Here is an 18,038-nt window from a genome sequence, read left to right as displayed (position 1 = left end):
CAGTCAACCGACATAGCACTCATGTTCCAGACACATTACTGAATCGCACCATATCATGGGCAATATCGTGTATTGAACCGATGCTAAAATACAAAATAGTCGCTTTTTCTTTCACAGTCGTACGCCTGTTTTCTTGACTGCGCGGTGTTCCTGGTCCACGCGCGGAGGGTCTTCCACGGAAACTACGCCTCTTTTAAGCCTTCTGCACCACTTGTACACTTGCTGCACTGGCACACACAATTCACCGCACTCTGATTTTATCCTGCGATGCGTTTTCACAACTTCACTACTCAAAAAGCCTATGCCATATCGCTGCTCCAAAGAGGAGCAAGTCGACAATGGGGCACTCACTGTGCACTGACGCAACTTCATTTTCTGTAATGAAATTACAGGATGCCAACTGTTCGTCATTTGTCGAATCACAACGATAAATTACCAATTGCCAAGTTGATAGTTCAACGTTTAGGAATTTGTAATTCTTGAAGTTTTCGCAACGTAAAGAGTATTCCATGGCTTTTAGGTTTCTTGGCGGATGACCTCGACATCTACCAGCCATTCAGACGTCTTCAGATGAGTGGAGGTCGCTAAGTTCATACCAACCACGACTCATGAAAAAAAGGAGGAGTGAGACAGACACACACACACACACACACACACACACACACACAGAGAGAGAGAGAGAGAGAGAGAGAGGTGGGGGGGGGGGGAGCACGAAAGTACTCCGTGAGACGAGAACCCTCGACACCGTACTCGTGGCCCAACGACACTGCACACGAAAAGTGTACGTACGATGTGTATTCCAGTTCAAACTTCGCAATTTCGTGCCTGCGTGAAATTTCATGAAGATTGGTTGATGGCTTCATTTGGAGGGGGGGGGGGGGGGGGACCAATCAGCGAGGTCATCGGTCCCATCAGATTAAGGAAGGAAGTAGGCTGTGCCCTTTCAAAGAATCCATCCCGACTTTTGCCTGAAGCGATTTAGGGAAATCAGGGGAAACCTAGCCACTGCGCCACTTCGCTCGGTTTTCATAAGGAAAAGGCGCCCAGTCGACGAAAAATCCGACACGTTCCTAGAGAAACACCCCCCCCCCCCACAAATACTAAAAAAATAGCAGAAAGATTGACTTCCTGAGCACTGACGGCAATGACTTAATTACACCTTGGCATAGCGAGTCTGCAGACTTTGTTTCACGATCTCAGTCCGAAGTCAAATGCCAATAATGATGAATTCACACTTTGGTTTTATATTGAGTAAATTTTGATGTCAGGTTGCGAGACTTTGTAGCAATATTAATTGACGCACTTTTCAAATCTTTGGGCCAATTTTTCCAAATGCTGCAGTTTTATGAATTTCTCGGGAGTTGTGTTAAAACGATGTTCAAAGCACTCATGTAGGCAAATAATCATTAATATATGAAAACATTAATTATTATATTCTTATTATACACTCCTGGAAATTGAAATAAGAACACCGTGAATTCATTGTCCCAGGAAGGGGAAACTTTATTGACACATTCCTGGGGTCAGATACATCACATGATCACACTGACAGAACCACAGGCACATAGACACAGGCAACAGAGCATGCACAATGTCGGCACTAGTACAGTGTATATCCACCTTTCGCAGCAATGCAGGCTGCTATTCTCCCATGGAGACGATCGTAGAGATGCTGGATGTAGTCCTGTGGAACGGCTTGCCATGCCATTTCCACCTGGCGCCTCAGTTGGACCAGCGTTCGTGCTGGACGTGCAGACCGCGTGAGACGACGCTTCATCCAATCCCAAACATGCTCAATGGGGGACAGATCCGGAGATCTTGCTGGCCAGGGTAGTTGACTTACACCTTCTAGAGCACGTTGAGTGGCACGGGATACATGCGGACGTGCATTGTCCTGTTGGAACAGCAAGTTCCCTTGCCGGTCTAGGAATGGTAGAACGATGGGTTCGATGACGGTTTGGATGTACCGTGCACTATTCAGTGTCCCCTCGACGATCACCAGTGGTGTACGGCCAGTGTAGGAGATCGCTCCCCACACCATGATGCCGGGTGTTGGCCCTGTGTGCCTCGGTCGTATGCAGTCCTGATTGTGGCGCTCACCTGCACGGCGCCAAACACGCATACGACCATCATTGGCACCAAGGCAGAAGCGACTCTCATCGCTGAAGACGACACGTCTCCATTCGTCCCTCCATACACGCCTGTCGCGACACCACTGGAGGCGGGCTGCACGATGTTGGGGCGTGAGCGGAAGACGGCCTAACGGTGTGCGGGACCGTAACCCAGCTTCATGGAGACGGTTGCGAATGGTCCTCGCCGATACCCCAGGAGCAACAGTGTCCCTAATTTGCTGGGAAGTGGCGGTGCGGTCCCCTACGGCACTGCGTAGGATCCTACGGTCTTGGCGTGCATCCGTGCGTCGCTGCGGTCCGGTCCCAGGTCGACGGGCACGTGCACCTTCCGCCGACCACTGGCGACAACATCGATGTACTGTGGAGACCTCACGCCCCACGTGTTGAGCAATTCGGCGGTACGTCCACCCGGCCTCCCGCATGCCCACTATACGCCCTCGCTCAAAGTCCGTCAACTGCACATACGGTTCACGTCCACGCGGTCGCGGCATACTACCAGTGTTAAAGACTGCGATGGAGCTCCGTATGCCACGGCAAACTGGCTGACACTGACGGCGGCGGTGCACAAATGCTGCGCAGCTAGCGCCATTCGACGGCCAACACCGCGGTTCCTGGTGTGTCCGCTGTGCCGTGCGTGTGATCATTGCTTGTACAGCCCTCTCGCAGTGTCCGGAGCAAGTATGGTGGGTCTGACACACCGGTGTCAATGTGTTCTTTTTTCCATTTTCAGGAGTGTATTATTATTATCTTCGTACTAACCAACTAGGGCCACGTAACAACTCCAATATCTCTTCTTTCTTTGTTGTTTCCTATTCTTCCAATACTACATCTTCTTCCCATGTTGTCTTTTCCGATTTCTTATTTCTTTGCATTTTATTCTTAGAATAACGCATTGCGGCCGGATCCCGTGTTTACATATTTCGCGCGCCATCTGTTACGGACGTAACTCGAGATAACTCGTGTTTTCTACACGTTGTGTGTAGAAGCCAACTGCTGTGATAGATCCGTATTTCAGCTACTTTGTCTATTTAGGTGTTAAGACCAATCAATGCACCAAATCTGACTGCCTTCATGAAATATTTGCGTATTTGCCATTATTATCGTATTTTGATATTTCATATAGTTCCTGCTTTAGTCATAAAGTTCCTTTTGCTTTTAGAGACGGCCCTATTCTGAAAAATGGAGGAAATGAACCAATTTGGAATACTTCCAGAGATTTTTGACGATCAGTATTCAGATGTTCCTAGTGATAATGAAGTTTCGGATAACTGTGTCTATGAATGTTTTGCGGTTCTGAGGACGATTATGGTAACAATGACATCATTAGACCTGTATAGAATCGTAAGGAGACAGTGTTTTCAAGTTATTCCAACAGTAACGATGGATAATCACATGATCATCTTGTGATGCAGTTCTTCTTCTTGTGTCCGGGCTTGCTACGAAAATGGGATGAGAAGTTCCGCCATATCTCTATCTATCTCTCTCTCTACCTATCTATCTATCTCTGTCTCTCTCTCTGTCTCTCTCTCTCTCTCTCTCTCTCTCTCTCCCTCTATCTATCTCTCTCTCACACTCTATATACCACTCCTACCGCCCCAGTACTCGACACACACACACACACACACACACACACACACACACACACACGCAAACTATACATCATTGACGCCAAGTACAATCCAAACCCGCGCGCCTCACCCAGCCAAACACGCCACAAAACAAATGAACACTACACAGCCACAACGACACGCAATAGCACTGAAAACTCCGCCTGTGTTTTGAGAAATTGAAAAAGTGCAGTGCCAAGCGACCATAGGTAACAAAGTAAGCATATTTACTTCGACAACAACACAGGTGAACGCACCACAACTTTAAAACTGTAAGTTACACACAAAAGACGTGATATAGACTCATTTCAGTTCGTAAATACATAACAAACAGAAAAATAAATTATGTTTTGCTGTTTGCAAATGACAAGTTGTATATTGTGCTGCAGAATAGCTACCAAAATAAATGGACAATAATATCATGTAAGGTATGTTAACTAATGCATGCATCCACATTTCGCCAGTTAAGCTATAAATGGAACTTTGACACAATGTTATAAACAACACAAATGTTAATATTTAACAATAATTTTACGGTTAAAAATAAAAAATTAAACCCACTGATGATAGCATAAAAGTGCTGAAACATGTATGGGTGAAACAAATCAGAAGAAAGGTGTCTCGCGTAAGGCGGAACTTATCCCATTCCCAGTAACGATGAAGGTAATTCTGTTTTGTGAGGGCATCGTCCGAGGAACACTGTCACCATGTCGAATGTTTTTAAAAAAATTTATTATTTCCGATTATTTTATGTTTACTACTAGTTTTTTTATTATTTGTGAAATTCATGCCATTGTCGACTTCTTCTTACAGAAATAAAAGAATATTTGTTTACCTGTTCCCATTCACTCGGTAGGCGTGCCCAAGGAAGATTTATCTTCACTTTGCAATTACGCCCGATATTTTGTTTGTATTTTCGTAGATCTCTTCGTTACTTGTCATTTTATAACCACCTTTAGATTCTATTTCACCCATTTTTTTTAATAATCTGTCTTTCAATTGTTTCTATTACGTCAAGCTTATGGTTCAACGTTAATCATTCACACGCATATAAATATTCTGGTGTGACCACTGTGGTATAGTGTTTTAGTTGTATTTTACTACATAAGCACTTCTTGTTTTAGATTTTTTTGTCAAATCATGCTCTGTTTCTATATCATTAAACCTTACATCTATTGAAATTTTTTCTGGTCCAGAGAATTTGTATTTACCATCTCGCCTTAATCTACATATTTGCGTTTGTTCGTATTTCACTGCATTTTTGTATTTTCCAGGAATTCATTATTATTGTTGTTGCCGTATTGAGTTGTACCACAGCTTGTAGCTAAATTCATTAAGTATAATTTGTACATAAAACAGTTGATTCGCTAATATTACAGCGACAGGTATCTTTCATCCGAGGCTAGAGATGCGAGGTACCACTCTGCACAATTCCGCTCCGGAATTCAGAATATTTCGTCTATAAGCAGTATACGGGTCTACAGCTTAACTGCCGCCCCCATTCTGGTGCGTTAATCACCAGTGGCGCTGGACTGAAACTGAGCTGCTGCGAAACTCACATCAATGAGCACGTGTGAGGTTGGCAACACTGGCGGCGAGTGCCGGTACCTGGTGCGGCTGCTGAAGCGCCTCACGACCTTGACACCAGCTGGCGGCTGTTGCCCTCAGCGCGACGCTCCAGTTGGCTGTTCTGCCAACTGGTGGGAAAAAAACGCGGGAATTTTTACGCCAGGAACCCACTCCGCAGGTACAGCAGAATGGCTTAAACATGAGCACAACTTCCCAATTTATATAGCTGCATTTCCATGAAAATCACAGCTTTGCAGTTAGGGCGCTGTTACCTCGGAAAGACGCGTCATAACGTGTGTATGTACAACAAAGGAGACAGAACGCAGAATACATAGCAATTGCACAGCTGCTACAAGTGTTGACCCACCATCAGTGCGAAGTAGCGAAACTTCCTGGCAGATTAAAACTGTGTGCCGGACCTAGACTCTCCAACTCGGGACCTTTGCCTTTCGCGGGCAAGTGTTGGTTCTGCAGGTTTGCAGGAGAGCTTCTGTAAAGTTTGGAAGGTAGGAGACGAGGTACTGGCAGAAGTAAAGCTGTGAGGACGGGGCTTGAGTCGTGCTTGAGTAGCTCAGCTGGTAGAGCACTTTCCCGCGAAAAGCAAAGGTCCCGAATTCGAGTCTCGGTCCAGCACACAGTTTTAATCTGCCAGGAAGTTTCATATCAGCGCACACTCCGCTGCAGAGTGAAAATCTCATTCTGAGTGCGAAGTAGTAATTCTGGAGTAGAAATTTCTCACGTTAATTTTGAAATTTTCCCGTCGAATGTTCAAACAAATTTCGGGTTTGCAGCCAGTCGTCGTTTCATTCATTCATTGCACGACATTCCGACTGGGCGCCTGCTAGCCAACTTTAGGTGGGCCATCGATGACTGACGAAGATGTGCTCCGTTCCGACCTATACAGCGCGCTGCGAGTATTCCGCGCATAGGTAAAATTCGTTTCGTTGAAAGTACCGTAGTAAGAATCCTCTGTAACTTTCAAGTGTAAGTGGTATTCCGCCCGTCATCTAGGACTGCAGACCTTCTGGGATCGGTGAAGAACGACTTGTTATTGCGGAAGGCCGGGACTCACAAAACACCTTGTCAGTGTAGTATCGCTTACATATGAAGACCACACGAACTGAGAAATAACGCTGCACTGAGCATCAACGTTGCACTCCCCATTTGCAGCCAAGCAAGTCCGCTACTGCCGAACACTATTTCCACTGGACATTCAGTGGAGCATGATAGATCTGTGATTCTGAGCACTACTACATCTTCTTGGGACCCCATTATTAAGGAATCCGTGGAAATACGCCTGGTGGAAAATCTGATGAATCGTGATAGCGGCTGCCAGTTGTAAAGTGCGTGCAACTCCATCACCTCCACGATTTGTTCCAATCGAAGACGGCAGAGTGCGCAAACGGCGCGGCGAGCGGCACCACGGAGGACAGCAGAGTGCCACGATTCTATCAGCGAGTGCGCTGCCGCGGATAAGTGTAGTCCATCTGTCAAGAATACTTGCAGCTCGCTCTATAAGGCAGAATGGAGCGAATCTTGGTCAACTGCAGAGGTTTTCTTCCCTTGGTTCTTGCCTTGGCAATTTTTCCCCTCTGCCCTTCAAACCGCTACCCTTCGTTCAACTTTCGACCCAATCTATCTCGCTACCCTTCGTTCAACTTTCGACCCAATCTGTCTCCAAATGAGCGCGTGTTAATGGTTAACTTTAACCAGATGTAAGCAAACTTCGCAGTACTCATATCCTGCGAGACCTCAGTTTAGTTAAAACTAACCCTTATGCAGGCAGGAGAGTAGACCTTCGTGTTGGCCATCATGCCGGTGTGGGCGTGGAGGGGCTCCATCTCATTCTAGAAAAAATGTCTTCGTCAGTCTTCGATAGCTCGCCTGAAGGGGATCGCCAAGCGCCCAGTCGAAACATCGTGCTATGAATTAAACGACGACTGGCTGCAAGCGCAAAAATTTGTTTCAACAGAAACAGTAACGAATTGCTACTGTTAGGGACGTTCCAAACTCATTCTGGCACCGCATCAGTCTCCTTGTTCCCGAAAAAAAGTTGAAAGAAAATGTCAAGCACTGTATATTAAACTGCAAGACTGAGTGAAATGATCAGTTACAATATTCTAAGAGTTGCCCCATCTCTCTATATACGTCTTGCCGTATTAATTAAAATTAACTGACATCCACGAGAGTTATGTTCACAACAACCAAACAACCAAATTTTAAGACTACATCTCCCCCACTCCTGTACCCCTCCCGCACTCTCCACTTCCCCCCTCCCGCCCCCCCCCCCCCCCATGGCCTAAAAATTTGAAATTTAGAGAATAATGTAAACGCAGTGCTTTCCTGGGACGTAACCCTTCCTCTCTCTTTCCGATACAACATTTCTTTTAGTAAACGTAAATCCAGAACAGTTAATGATAAGCATAGTTACATTAATTTTTTGCCTTACGGACACCCTATAGAATATTTTCGCTAGGCTGCATATGATAAAAACGAGTGTGTGCCAGTGGGTACCTAGTTTCTACCGTACAGTCGGTAGGAAAAAAAAATGCTTCTGGAAATGAGGTGTACCCTCTTACAAAGATACAGCCTGTGGCGAGAATTCTATGCGCCACACTTTATGCTGGAAACAATCAGTTTTCCCTAGTGTAACGACACAATTCAGGCAGTGCTTTGTAAGTAAGCACTACAGTTATTTCAGAGAAGTCGCAGTCTGCACATCTGTGCGCTATTAGGTATGATAACAACCTAGGCCATTATACGATCATGCGAAAGGAATGTTTCTTTGATCGTCGCCTCTTATTAGACTCTACCCCAGTTTGGCAACGTGGGTAGATTACAGAAAGCGGAAATGATTTACCGGTTCTTCAACGACGAGGTCATTTAGAGATGGCACGCAAGCTCAGACACTGACAACGAAAGAAAACCCTATCCTTACCTACCCTGTCATTCGCCTTAATTGATTTCCAAACCTACACCTGAGCAATGCGTTATAGGACATCTGTTGTCCATGTTTACCACATTTGGTATTGAACCACTGAAAATGGCCCGTGTGTTTCATCTAACGTGGAAATATCCAACGTCTTATAGAATATTCATGAGAGCGGCGTGAAGTTTGCGGAAGTGTGTGTAATATACATATAATAAAACGTTTCCGTCTATTCTACGTTCGTAACTTTATTTCTACGAAGATTCGACGGCGAATCTCAGCGTTGGTTGAAATGCAGGCGATTATTAACGAGAACTACTCTCCTTTCTCGAAATTTACAGTAAATACAGTAACATGAACCACTTATTAAACGAGAGTATTCAAGATTCCTCTGTCAACAGTCTCTATTGCGGCAGAAAACGGCAAGAATGTAGAAAGGTCACCTGTGATGAAGTGATGTGCATAGAAGAATGTTGTGCAGTAGAACCTCGTTAATCCGTCCACTACGGCGCCGGGAGCATGGTCGAAACGCAGATAACGTCGAACTGTTAGAGAAACACTTTTATTGATAAATGACATCATAGTACAGTGGAGTACAACTTTAATTTTCAATTGTATGTAGTGTATGAAATATTGTTCCATGCTAAACTAAAACGGAAACTTTTACACACTAAAAAAAATCTCAAACGGAAGTGTAATGTTCTGTAGTGTCTGTATTACAAAATACTTGTGTATCGCACAGTAAGGCATTGTTACTGTGAGTGAAAGTTTAACATCTGTACGTACTGCACTGACACACAACTGATTTGCACTTAACTCTTCTAAATCCTTTTCCTTAGCAGACTACAACCTTGATTTTGCCGCGATGTTCAGCAATTTGCTAATCTAACTATTGGGATAGACGCGGAACTTATATTCGATGTATTGAACGGCTACTTCAAATGCGTTTTTAGCATCTGTATGTGATACTTGAGCTGTAGGTTCATAATCATTGTCGTCTTCTTTCTCGTTCTCATCTGCTGTTCGAGTTACAGCGTCAATGGTTCGGCCGTCAGTTAATTCTGCTTCTGTTGTGCATTTAACGTCAGCTATACTGATCCACTTACGTCTCTGGGCTCAATGTTCGGTTGTAAAGACAGCGTCACATATTTAAGTTTACATGGTACCTTAATTTGGTTTTACATACTTTAATATGTAAGAAGAACACTTGTCACTAATGTATTAATAAATAAATACTTGCACAGCTGCACTTACTGAGAGAGTTAGAAACAAGTTATTTCATCCTAAAACTAATCGAGCTATCGTAGCTAGCAGCTGTGTCTACAGATCCATATCGCAGACAATGAGGCACTGACAAATCCTGTACCAGCGGCCCGTGTACGTAAACACAGGAACTAGAAGTGGTCGAACTAAGAGGGGAGCCGGACCACCCGAGGTAGGATTAGTGAGGTTGTGGTCTAGCTTGTGCGTCCGCCAGGTCTGTTGTTGGGCTGACGGGTTATTATATTGACACACACACACACACACACACACACACACACACACACACACACAACAAAGTACAGAAACACCGATAGAAATGCGTACTTGAACATAAATGAGAGTACTAGCCAAGCCCGAAGGTTGTACAGTTGTATCTGACCACGGACGGCACCTGTCGAATGCCCTCGATACATTGCATGAGTCAGCCGTGGTCAGAACAGTGTTTTTTGTAGTTGTGAGTGTATGGTCGGTGCTTCTGTAAGTAAGGTAGCCGAAGTGTCTAGTGTTTGAAGAGGCACCGTATCAAAGTTTTGCACACCGTACAGGGAATCCGAAAAGACATCATCCGCTACGTGACAACGCGGATGAAAGTGTGTGATCGTAACGGACGGTCACTGAAGACAATTGTGTCGAAAAATATGGAGACGACTGCTGCAGAACTTGCTGCACAATTGAATGTCGCACTGGCGAATCCTGTCAGCACCAAAAGAACACGAGGGGAGTTCCGTATGCACGGAACTGCAGGGGGAACTGGAATTCGAAGGCCAATCATTAGTGATGGACTATATGCCACCGGCCGGAGTGTCCGAGCGGTTCTAGGCGCTACAGTCTGGAACCGCGCTACAGCTACGATCGCAGGTTCGAATCCTGCCTCGGGCATGGATGTGTGTGATGTCCTTAGGTTAGTTAGGTTTAAGTAGTTCTAAGTTCTAGGGGACTGATGACCTCAGCAGTTAAGTCCCATAGTGCTCAGAGCCATTTGACTATATGCCGAAGCCATGAAACTGTGAATCATGGAGCAATGTCAAAAATTAATTTGGTCGAATGAGTCGTGTTTCACCCTCTTTCCAGCAACTGCTCGAATTTAAGTCCCAAGACAAATATGGCGGGGTTCGGTGATTATTTGTGGAACCATATCGTGGTATTCCATGGACCTCGTGGTTACTGTGCAAGATCGCCATGTGGCTAAGAATTGCGTGACCTAGAGATGGGCAAACTGAGACACGTAACTGTTTCGAAACAAATGAAACAGTACAATGTAATGTTTCGATATGCTGTTTCGAAACAGTGAAACAGTTTGTGTTTTGTTATCTAATAAACCTACACATTTTATCATCTTGAGTGTCTACTGTATACATTTGTCCATATAAACACAAATGAGGTGCGAGAGCGCTAATCGTATCGCAGAAAGTATGAAACTATCACTTAGGCGTCTTGGCAGTTTCGTATTTCCTGCAGCAAATGCGCTGCTTTCGTGTCGTGTGACTTTCATACTTTTCAATTGGCTAAGGACAGCCATAGCCTAAGCCAGAAGAACCACCACGAACGGAACTGGAGGTGAGAGCAAACTGCAGACACAACGGATAAGCTACTGGGATTCCCACTTTCCGTTAGTATGGGTAATATACCCACCCTGCTAATTTCCATGCACACTAAGAGAATCATTGTGGATAATAGGCACAGTGACTATAGGCTCACAAATAATGCCAAATAATTCGAATAAATAACAAAATATAACAGAAAAAATTTTGTCTTTCAAGGTGTTTCGAACGGTTGCTATAAATTCACCATTCTTGCCAGCCCTTCCCGTTCACCATTACACTATCAGTGATATGTCAAACAGATTGCATGCAATTATACCTACATCAAATTTATGTATATGTCTAATAACTGTCACTCTACGCCTTTTTTTATTCGAAATGTTGTAGGCTTACTTGCGTTTCTTAATGATTACTATACATGAACAGAGAAGCGTATGTTATAAAAAAAAGTGTAATTTAACTGAATGATTTTCACCTATTTATTATTTTGAATGTGAATAGTATGCGTTGTTTTATTGTTTGGTTAGTATTTATAAAGCAGATGTTACGCCATTTCAGCATAGGACAGTTAGCTAGAAACGAAGCTTTATTTTCGGATATCTTAAGCTTCATGCTATTGCTTGTCAAAAAGATTTCGACACTCTTGAAAGTGTTTCACGAAGTGGTATGTTGTGTTTCAGTACCTGTGCCGAGCCCGAATCTCGCCCGACACAGAGCGAAATGAAACATCACTGGTTCGATACAATTAGTCCGTTCCAAGCACAGGTGGACTGAAACAGCCTTATTTTGAAACAACGATACAGTTTCTGTATCTGGCTCGAGATCGAATCTGGTCCGGTTATCCGAGACAGGAGCGGAATGAAACACCACTGTTTCGAAACAGTGAACCACAGCCGTTCCGAAACACTGAAACAGTCCCACGTATCGATACACTGTATCGAAACATAGAAACAGTGGCCAAGTCTAGCGTGACCATTTGTACTGATCAGGCCCATCCCATGGTTCAGTGTTCGTTCCCTATTAGTGATGCTGTCTACCAAGATGACAGGACCGCTGATCGCACAGTTCGCATCATCCACGAATGATTTTGTGAACACCAGGTTGACTTACTGCATCTCCCCTAGCCACCGCACTCACCAGATCTCAATATTATTGAGCCTTTGAGGCCTGTTTTGGATAGAAGAGTGCGCGATTCCTACCCACCTCCAGCACTGTTACCTGAACTTTCCACTATTTTGCAGCCAGAATGGTGTAATATTCCCTTGAAAACCGTACACGACATTCCGGGACGACTGGAAGATATTGTGAATGCTAACGGTTTTCTAGGTCATATTACGCGCGGTAATGTATTGTGTCTTTGCTGTTTCCATATTGTTGTCCATCCCTGTGAACAATGTGGATGGAAACAATGTGAACACCTTGTAAAGGTGCTGCAGGGTAGACTGTGCAGAGATGTACTTGTTAAGAAAAAAACGAATACATCGCGCCGATTATCAGTTATCATTGAAATTAGCCAATCAGATCGTTGTGCGCACAAGTTCAAGGACCTTTCGAGGCACAGTTCGTGTCAGTTCTCATAGCGCACATAGTGGCACCAGAGACTGCTCTGGCTCGGCTTCTACATCTTCATCTACATCTACATCTACATGGTTACTCTGCAATTCACACTTAACTGCCTGGCAGAGGGTTCATCGAACCATTTTCATACTATTTCTCTACCATCCCACTCTCGAAATGCGCATGGGAAAAAGGAACACCTAAATCTTTCCGTTCGAGCTCTGATTTCTCTTATTTTCTTATGTTGATCATTTCTCCCTACGTAGGTGGGAGTCAACAAAATATTTACGCATTCGGAAAAGAAAGTTGGTGATTTAAATTTCGTAAATAGATCACCCCGCAAAGAAAACCGCCTTTGTTTCCGTGACTGCCACCCCAACTCGCGTATCATGTCAGTGACACTCTCACCCTTATTGCGCGATAACAAGAAACGAGCTGCCCTTCTTTGCACTTTATCGATGTCCTCCGTCAGTCCTACCTGGTAAGGATCCCAAAACACCAATATTCCGGCAGAGAACGGACAAGTGTAATGTAGGCTGTCTCTTTAGTGAGTTTGTCGCATCTTCTAAGCTGCCAACAAAGCGCAGTCCTTGTTTCGCCTTCCCCACAATATTATCTATGTGGTCTTTCCAATTTAAGTTGCTCGTAATTGTAATTCCTAGGTATTTAGTCGAACTGACAGCCCTTAGATTTGTGGAATTTGTCGTATGCCCAAAATTTATCGGATTTCTTTTAGCACCCATGTGGATGACCTCGCACTTTGCTTTGTTTAGTGCTAATTGCCACTTTTCGCACCATACAGAAATTCTCTCTAGATCATTTTGTAATTGGAATTGATCGTCTGATGATTTTACTAGACGGTAAATTACAGCGTCATCTGCAAAAACAATCTAAGGGGGCTGCTCAGATCATCACCTAGATCATTTATATAAATCAGGAACAGCAGAGGGCCTAGGACACTACCATGCGGAACGCCAGATATCACTTCTGTTCTACTCGATGATTTACCGTCCATCACTACGAACTGTGACCTCTCTGAGAGGAAATCACGAATCGAGTCACACAACTGAGACGATACTCCATACGCACGCAATTTGATTAGGCCTAATAGTCGCTTGTGAGCAACGGTATCAAAAGCTTTCTGGAAATCTAGGAATATGGAATCTATCTGAGATCCCTTGTCGACAGCACTCATTACTTCATGGGAATAAAGAGCTAGCTGTGTTGCACAAGAACGATATTTTCTGAATCCGTGTTGGTTATGTACCAATAAGTCATTTTCGTCAAGGTGATTCATAATATTCGAGTACAGTATATGTTCCAAAGTCCTACTGCAAATTGGGGTCAATGATATGGGTCTGTAATTCAATGCGTTCGATCTTTACTACCTTGTCCCAGTCCCATTTTTGTATCGCTCTCTTTTATTAAATCAAACGAAGTACACATTAGGCAACACAGTCTCTGGTGGGCCGCTTGGGTTTGCGCGCGCAATGGTCTGGTTAGTTAACTTCAATACTAATTAACTCAGAAACGGCGGAGCGTATCGAATTTTTTTCTGAACAGTTATTTCCCATCACATCCTTAGAAGCAGTTCGGACTATTTCTGACCATCCCATATACACAGTGTGCCCCAGTAGGAAAGGTCAGTATTCAGGGATATGACAGGAACGATTATTCGAAGCAAAAAACTCTAATAAAGATGGGACCTAAAGTGCAAACCTCAAGAGCTGTGAGCAGTTGGTCATCTTCACTACTGTGAAACATTTATACTGATCAAGACCATCCCGCCACCCCCAGAGACTTTCACACTATCGTTCTCGAGATTGTTTTTATGTGCTTTTGTGTTGATGGGTCACGTGATCATGTCAAGGGACGTCGGGGAAAGTTCGATGCCTCTATAGGACGGGACTCGACAATGTGCCAGTTTCGTTTGCCTCATAGCAACCACGTTGTAAACACCAGTGGATTCTCTTAATTGATTATGAGCAAATTGTTAATTCGTTTTTCCTGAGTAAAAGTCATTTGTACACTGTATTTGAATAACCTTGGCCCAAAGACGCTTTGTACATAAAAATAAATGTTTGTGACCAATTTTCTTACGATCATATAGGCGCCGCTCCCAATACGTTCCTGTAATTTGCAGATGCTGCGCTTACGAGCAATTGAAGACACGCACGGAAAAAGGGTCTAACACTCAAATGTAAAAGCTTCGAGATAAGTATTGCCATCTTTTGCTCGGTACGGGAACTATCAAAACTGACATTGGTCTCAACCCTAAATATCATATTAGGGAATTGAGGGGTGAGACCAATGTCAATTTTGTTAGTTCCCGTACCCAGCAACAGATGGCAACACTTATTTCCAAATTGTTACATTTGAATTTTAGCCCGTTTTTCCGCGCACGTCTTCAGTTCAAGATATTGTGATTCCATTGAGTTAATATGCAAATGCTGCACTCAAGTGCAATTTAATAATACATTGTAAATATTCCGACCTCTACCAGGTTTAACACAGTATATCAAGTATGAAACTTGGAAACTGCGTACATGCCTGGAAGTACCGAAGCGCAAATTGTCCAGAAAACGTTCATCCAGTATTTGAGATTAAAAGCACCTTGCGGCTTCCAACAAATTCTGCTCATAATCTGAAACCTTTCCGAAACTTTTAAACATGAGAGATTGATTCTTTAAGGAATTGTGGCGGGGAGGATGGCGAAAAGGCGGGGGAGGGGCGATACGGTGTGACAACAACAAAAAGAAAAGCGTTTTGAACTGTGAGCTGAGAGTATGGCAAGTGGCTCGACAAATAAGGGCCGGTTATCTGCAGTTTTACTCGTACCACATAGTTGAACGCTGTCCACAGAACGCCACTTGCGCATGTATTCATGATTTAATGAAGAATGCGAACCACCAAAACAGTTCAAATGGCTCTAAGCACCATGGGACTTAACATCTGAGGTCATCAATCTCCTACACGTAGAACTACTTAAACCTAACCAACCTAAGGACATCACACACATCCATGCCCGAAGCAGGATTCGAACATGAGACCGTAGCAGCAGCACGGTTCCGGACTGAAGTGCCTAGAACCGCTCGGCCTGTAATCTACGTTCACAACCACATCCAAAGTCGATCGTCCGTCGCAACATCTCGGTGCAGTTACTGACGCAACGCGCAAATACTGCATTACGCAATATTTAGGCCACGTCTGTGTGTATGGCTGGCTGATTACCTCCGTTAGCACTTCGATTAGTCTCCGTCTTGAGTCTCGTGCAGAGCGTACAGTCACGGAACTATACCTGTACGGTATGTTACACATTGCAGTGAAGATGGGAAGCAACTCTTGCAACAACGAAATATCGACCGCTATCTGCTGCTGAAATGAAGTGAGCGTATGGCACTGCTGGCTGGGAGGCCCCTTCGGGAAGTTCGGCTGCCGAGTGCGAGTCTTATTTCAGTCGGCGCCACATTGGGTGACTTGCGTGCCGGTGATGAGAATGAAATGATGATGAGGACAACTCAGCACCCAATCCACGAGCGGAGAAAATCTCCAACTAGGCCGGGAATCGAACGCGGGACCTCTGCATGCGAGCCAAGCATGCAACCAGTCAGCGAAGCAGGCAGACTATCTGCTACTAACCACACTGCACGGGGGTAGAATGAATAAAAGTGCAATTAATTTTCTTCCATTCTCATTTGTATTAAGAGAAAGTAAGTAAACGAGATCATTATTTTGGGGCCGATACTGGGTCGACGAGTGAGCCATCTAAAGATTTTCACAGTGACGGGGAAAATGAATGGACACGTAACACACAGTTACGTATTAAAATTACAACACCATGAAGCTGGCATGCGTATTGGCGTGAAGTGTACTTCGTACTTGGATGTGCAAATGATTAGCGTTTCAGCGCAACCGCGCAAAGTAGCTACGATCTGTATGTGAAGGTACGTTTATACGGGCTATAAAAGACGTACGTTGCCGACACTGATGTCCGACAATAACACAGCCACACGTACTACAACGTTACCGGCCACTGTAGCCCGGCAAAACATTTCCGGGCCAGAAGCGTTTACAAGGGACCACACTGTTACCACAAAAGTACAGAAGCGAGCTATTGCAAGTGCAGTTTGAAAGTAAAATTTTGTCACCTGATCTGAGTAAAAACACTAAGAAGCTTTGGTCTTACGTAAAATAAGTATGAGGTTCGAAATCCTCTTTTCATTCACTCAGTCATCATACTGGCGCCGAAACGGAAGATACTAGAGAGAAGGCCGAAATACCGAATTCGATCTTGCGAAACTGTTTCACCGCAGTCGTCGCAGTCGCAGTCGTCTAAATCACGAACGTCATCTGTCCGGTGATGGTGGAGGCTAAGGCCGTCGGCACACGGACCGTGTTGTCGAACGTCAACGTTGAGCGTGCCAAGTTCAACGTACTGCTGAACGCTCAGGAACGATGCGACTTGTGCATACGGTACGTGGGCGCCAACGTGGTATACGCGATCGCGACGCTCTCCAGCGGCAGTTGAGGGATGTTTCTAGTTCTTAAATCACACTGTTTACTCAACAGGCGCGCGTAAAATTCCCACACTATGTCTATTAAAACGCGCGTTTCGTCCATCGTCCACGAAAAGGAAAGTACCATGTCCAATCAATAAGGACACAGGCTTATAAAAGTTCCATTACAAACAGTGCGTTACAATCGATTAAATTTCGGGCATGTAGCCGCGCAAATAAAGTTTCCTCCACTGATATTTCGGCCGCGTATCGTCCGGCCATCCTCAGAGTGAGCTTGTGACTCACTCTGAGGATGGCCGGACGATACGCGGCCGAAATATCAGTGGAGGAAATTTTATTTGCGCGGCTGCATGCCCGAAATTTATTCGATTATTCATTACGCCGCGAGAAGTTGAAAACGCACAGTGCGTTACAAATTTGGAATACTTCTGCGCATAAGATAAACATTATTTCATCATTCCCACATTTTAGTAAAACCGCAAGGTCAGTCTTACTTGATCATTGTTCCTACCCAGTAGCAGAATCTTTGCAACATGTGAATTACCATAGCGAAAAAGAAAAAGGAGCAAAATATCTTTATACAAGTAGCGCAAGCTGTCCTGTAGATTAAGCCAATCGAACAAAGTCACCCCTCAAAAAAAGGTGAACTTATATTTACATAACATCAGATGTTATAGTATATACTTATATTAAATTAATAATAAACTATCAGAACCTAATAAAAACGCTAATGTTACGAAAAAAAATTTGGGAATGTCAAGACACGAACCACCGCCCCATTAAACAACTCTTTATAGAATAATGACGCTACTCATTACACTAAACCAACAGCAGACGTATGACACGTAAACACATTATGTTACGCGTTGCTGAAAACGTTAATCATAGATATGTTACTAACTGAAATTTAATTATAACAAATT

At 44.2% G+C, this 18,038-nt stretch overlaps 1 protein-coding gene across 1 annotated transcript in view; it reads right to left on the bottom strand.

The window, feature by feature from the left end:
- The window catches only part of LOC124795584, a 571,616-nt gene that overhangs the window by 476,782 nt on the left and 76,796 nt on the right, over positions 1-18,038 (bottom strand). Inside the window, exon 2 of the mRNA XM_047259656.1 lies at positions 8,681-8,782. Coding sequence (XP_047115612.1) covers positions 8,681-8,782 — 102 coding nt within the window. The remainder of the gene's footprint in view (positions 1-8,680; positions 8,783-18,038) is intronic.

Source organism: Schistocerca piceifrons, chromosome 4 (genome assembly GCF_021461385.2).
Source record: "Schistocerca piceifrons isolate TAMUIC-IGC-003096 chromosome 4, iqSchPice1.1, whole genome shotgun sequence".
Taxonomy (NCBI): Eukaryota; Metazoa; Arthropoda; class Insecta; order Orthoptera; family Acrididae; genus Schistocerca; species Schistocerca piceifrons.
Note: the sequence above shows the minus strand (reverse complement) of the source record. Positions and strands in the feature narration are given on the sequence as shown.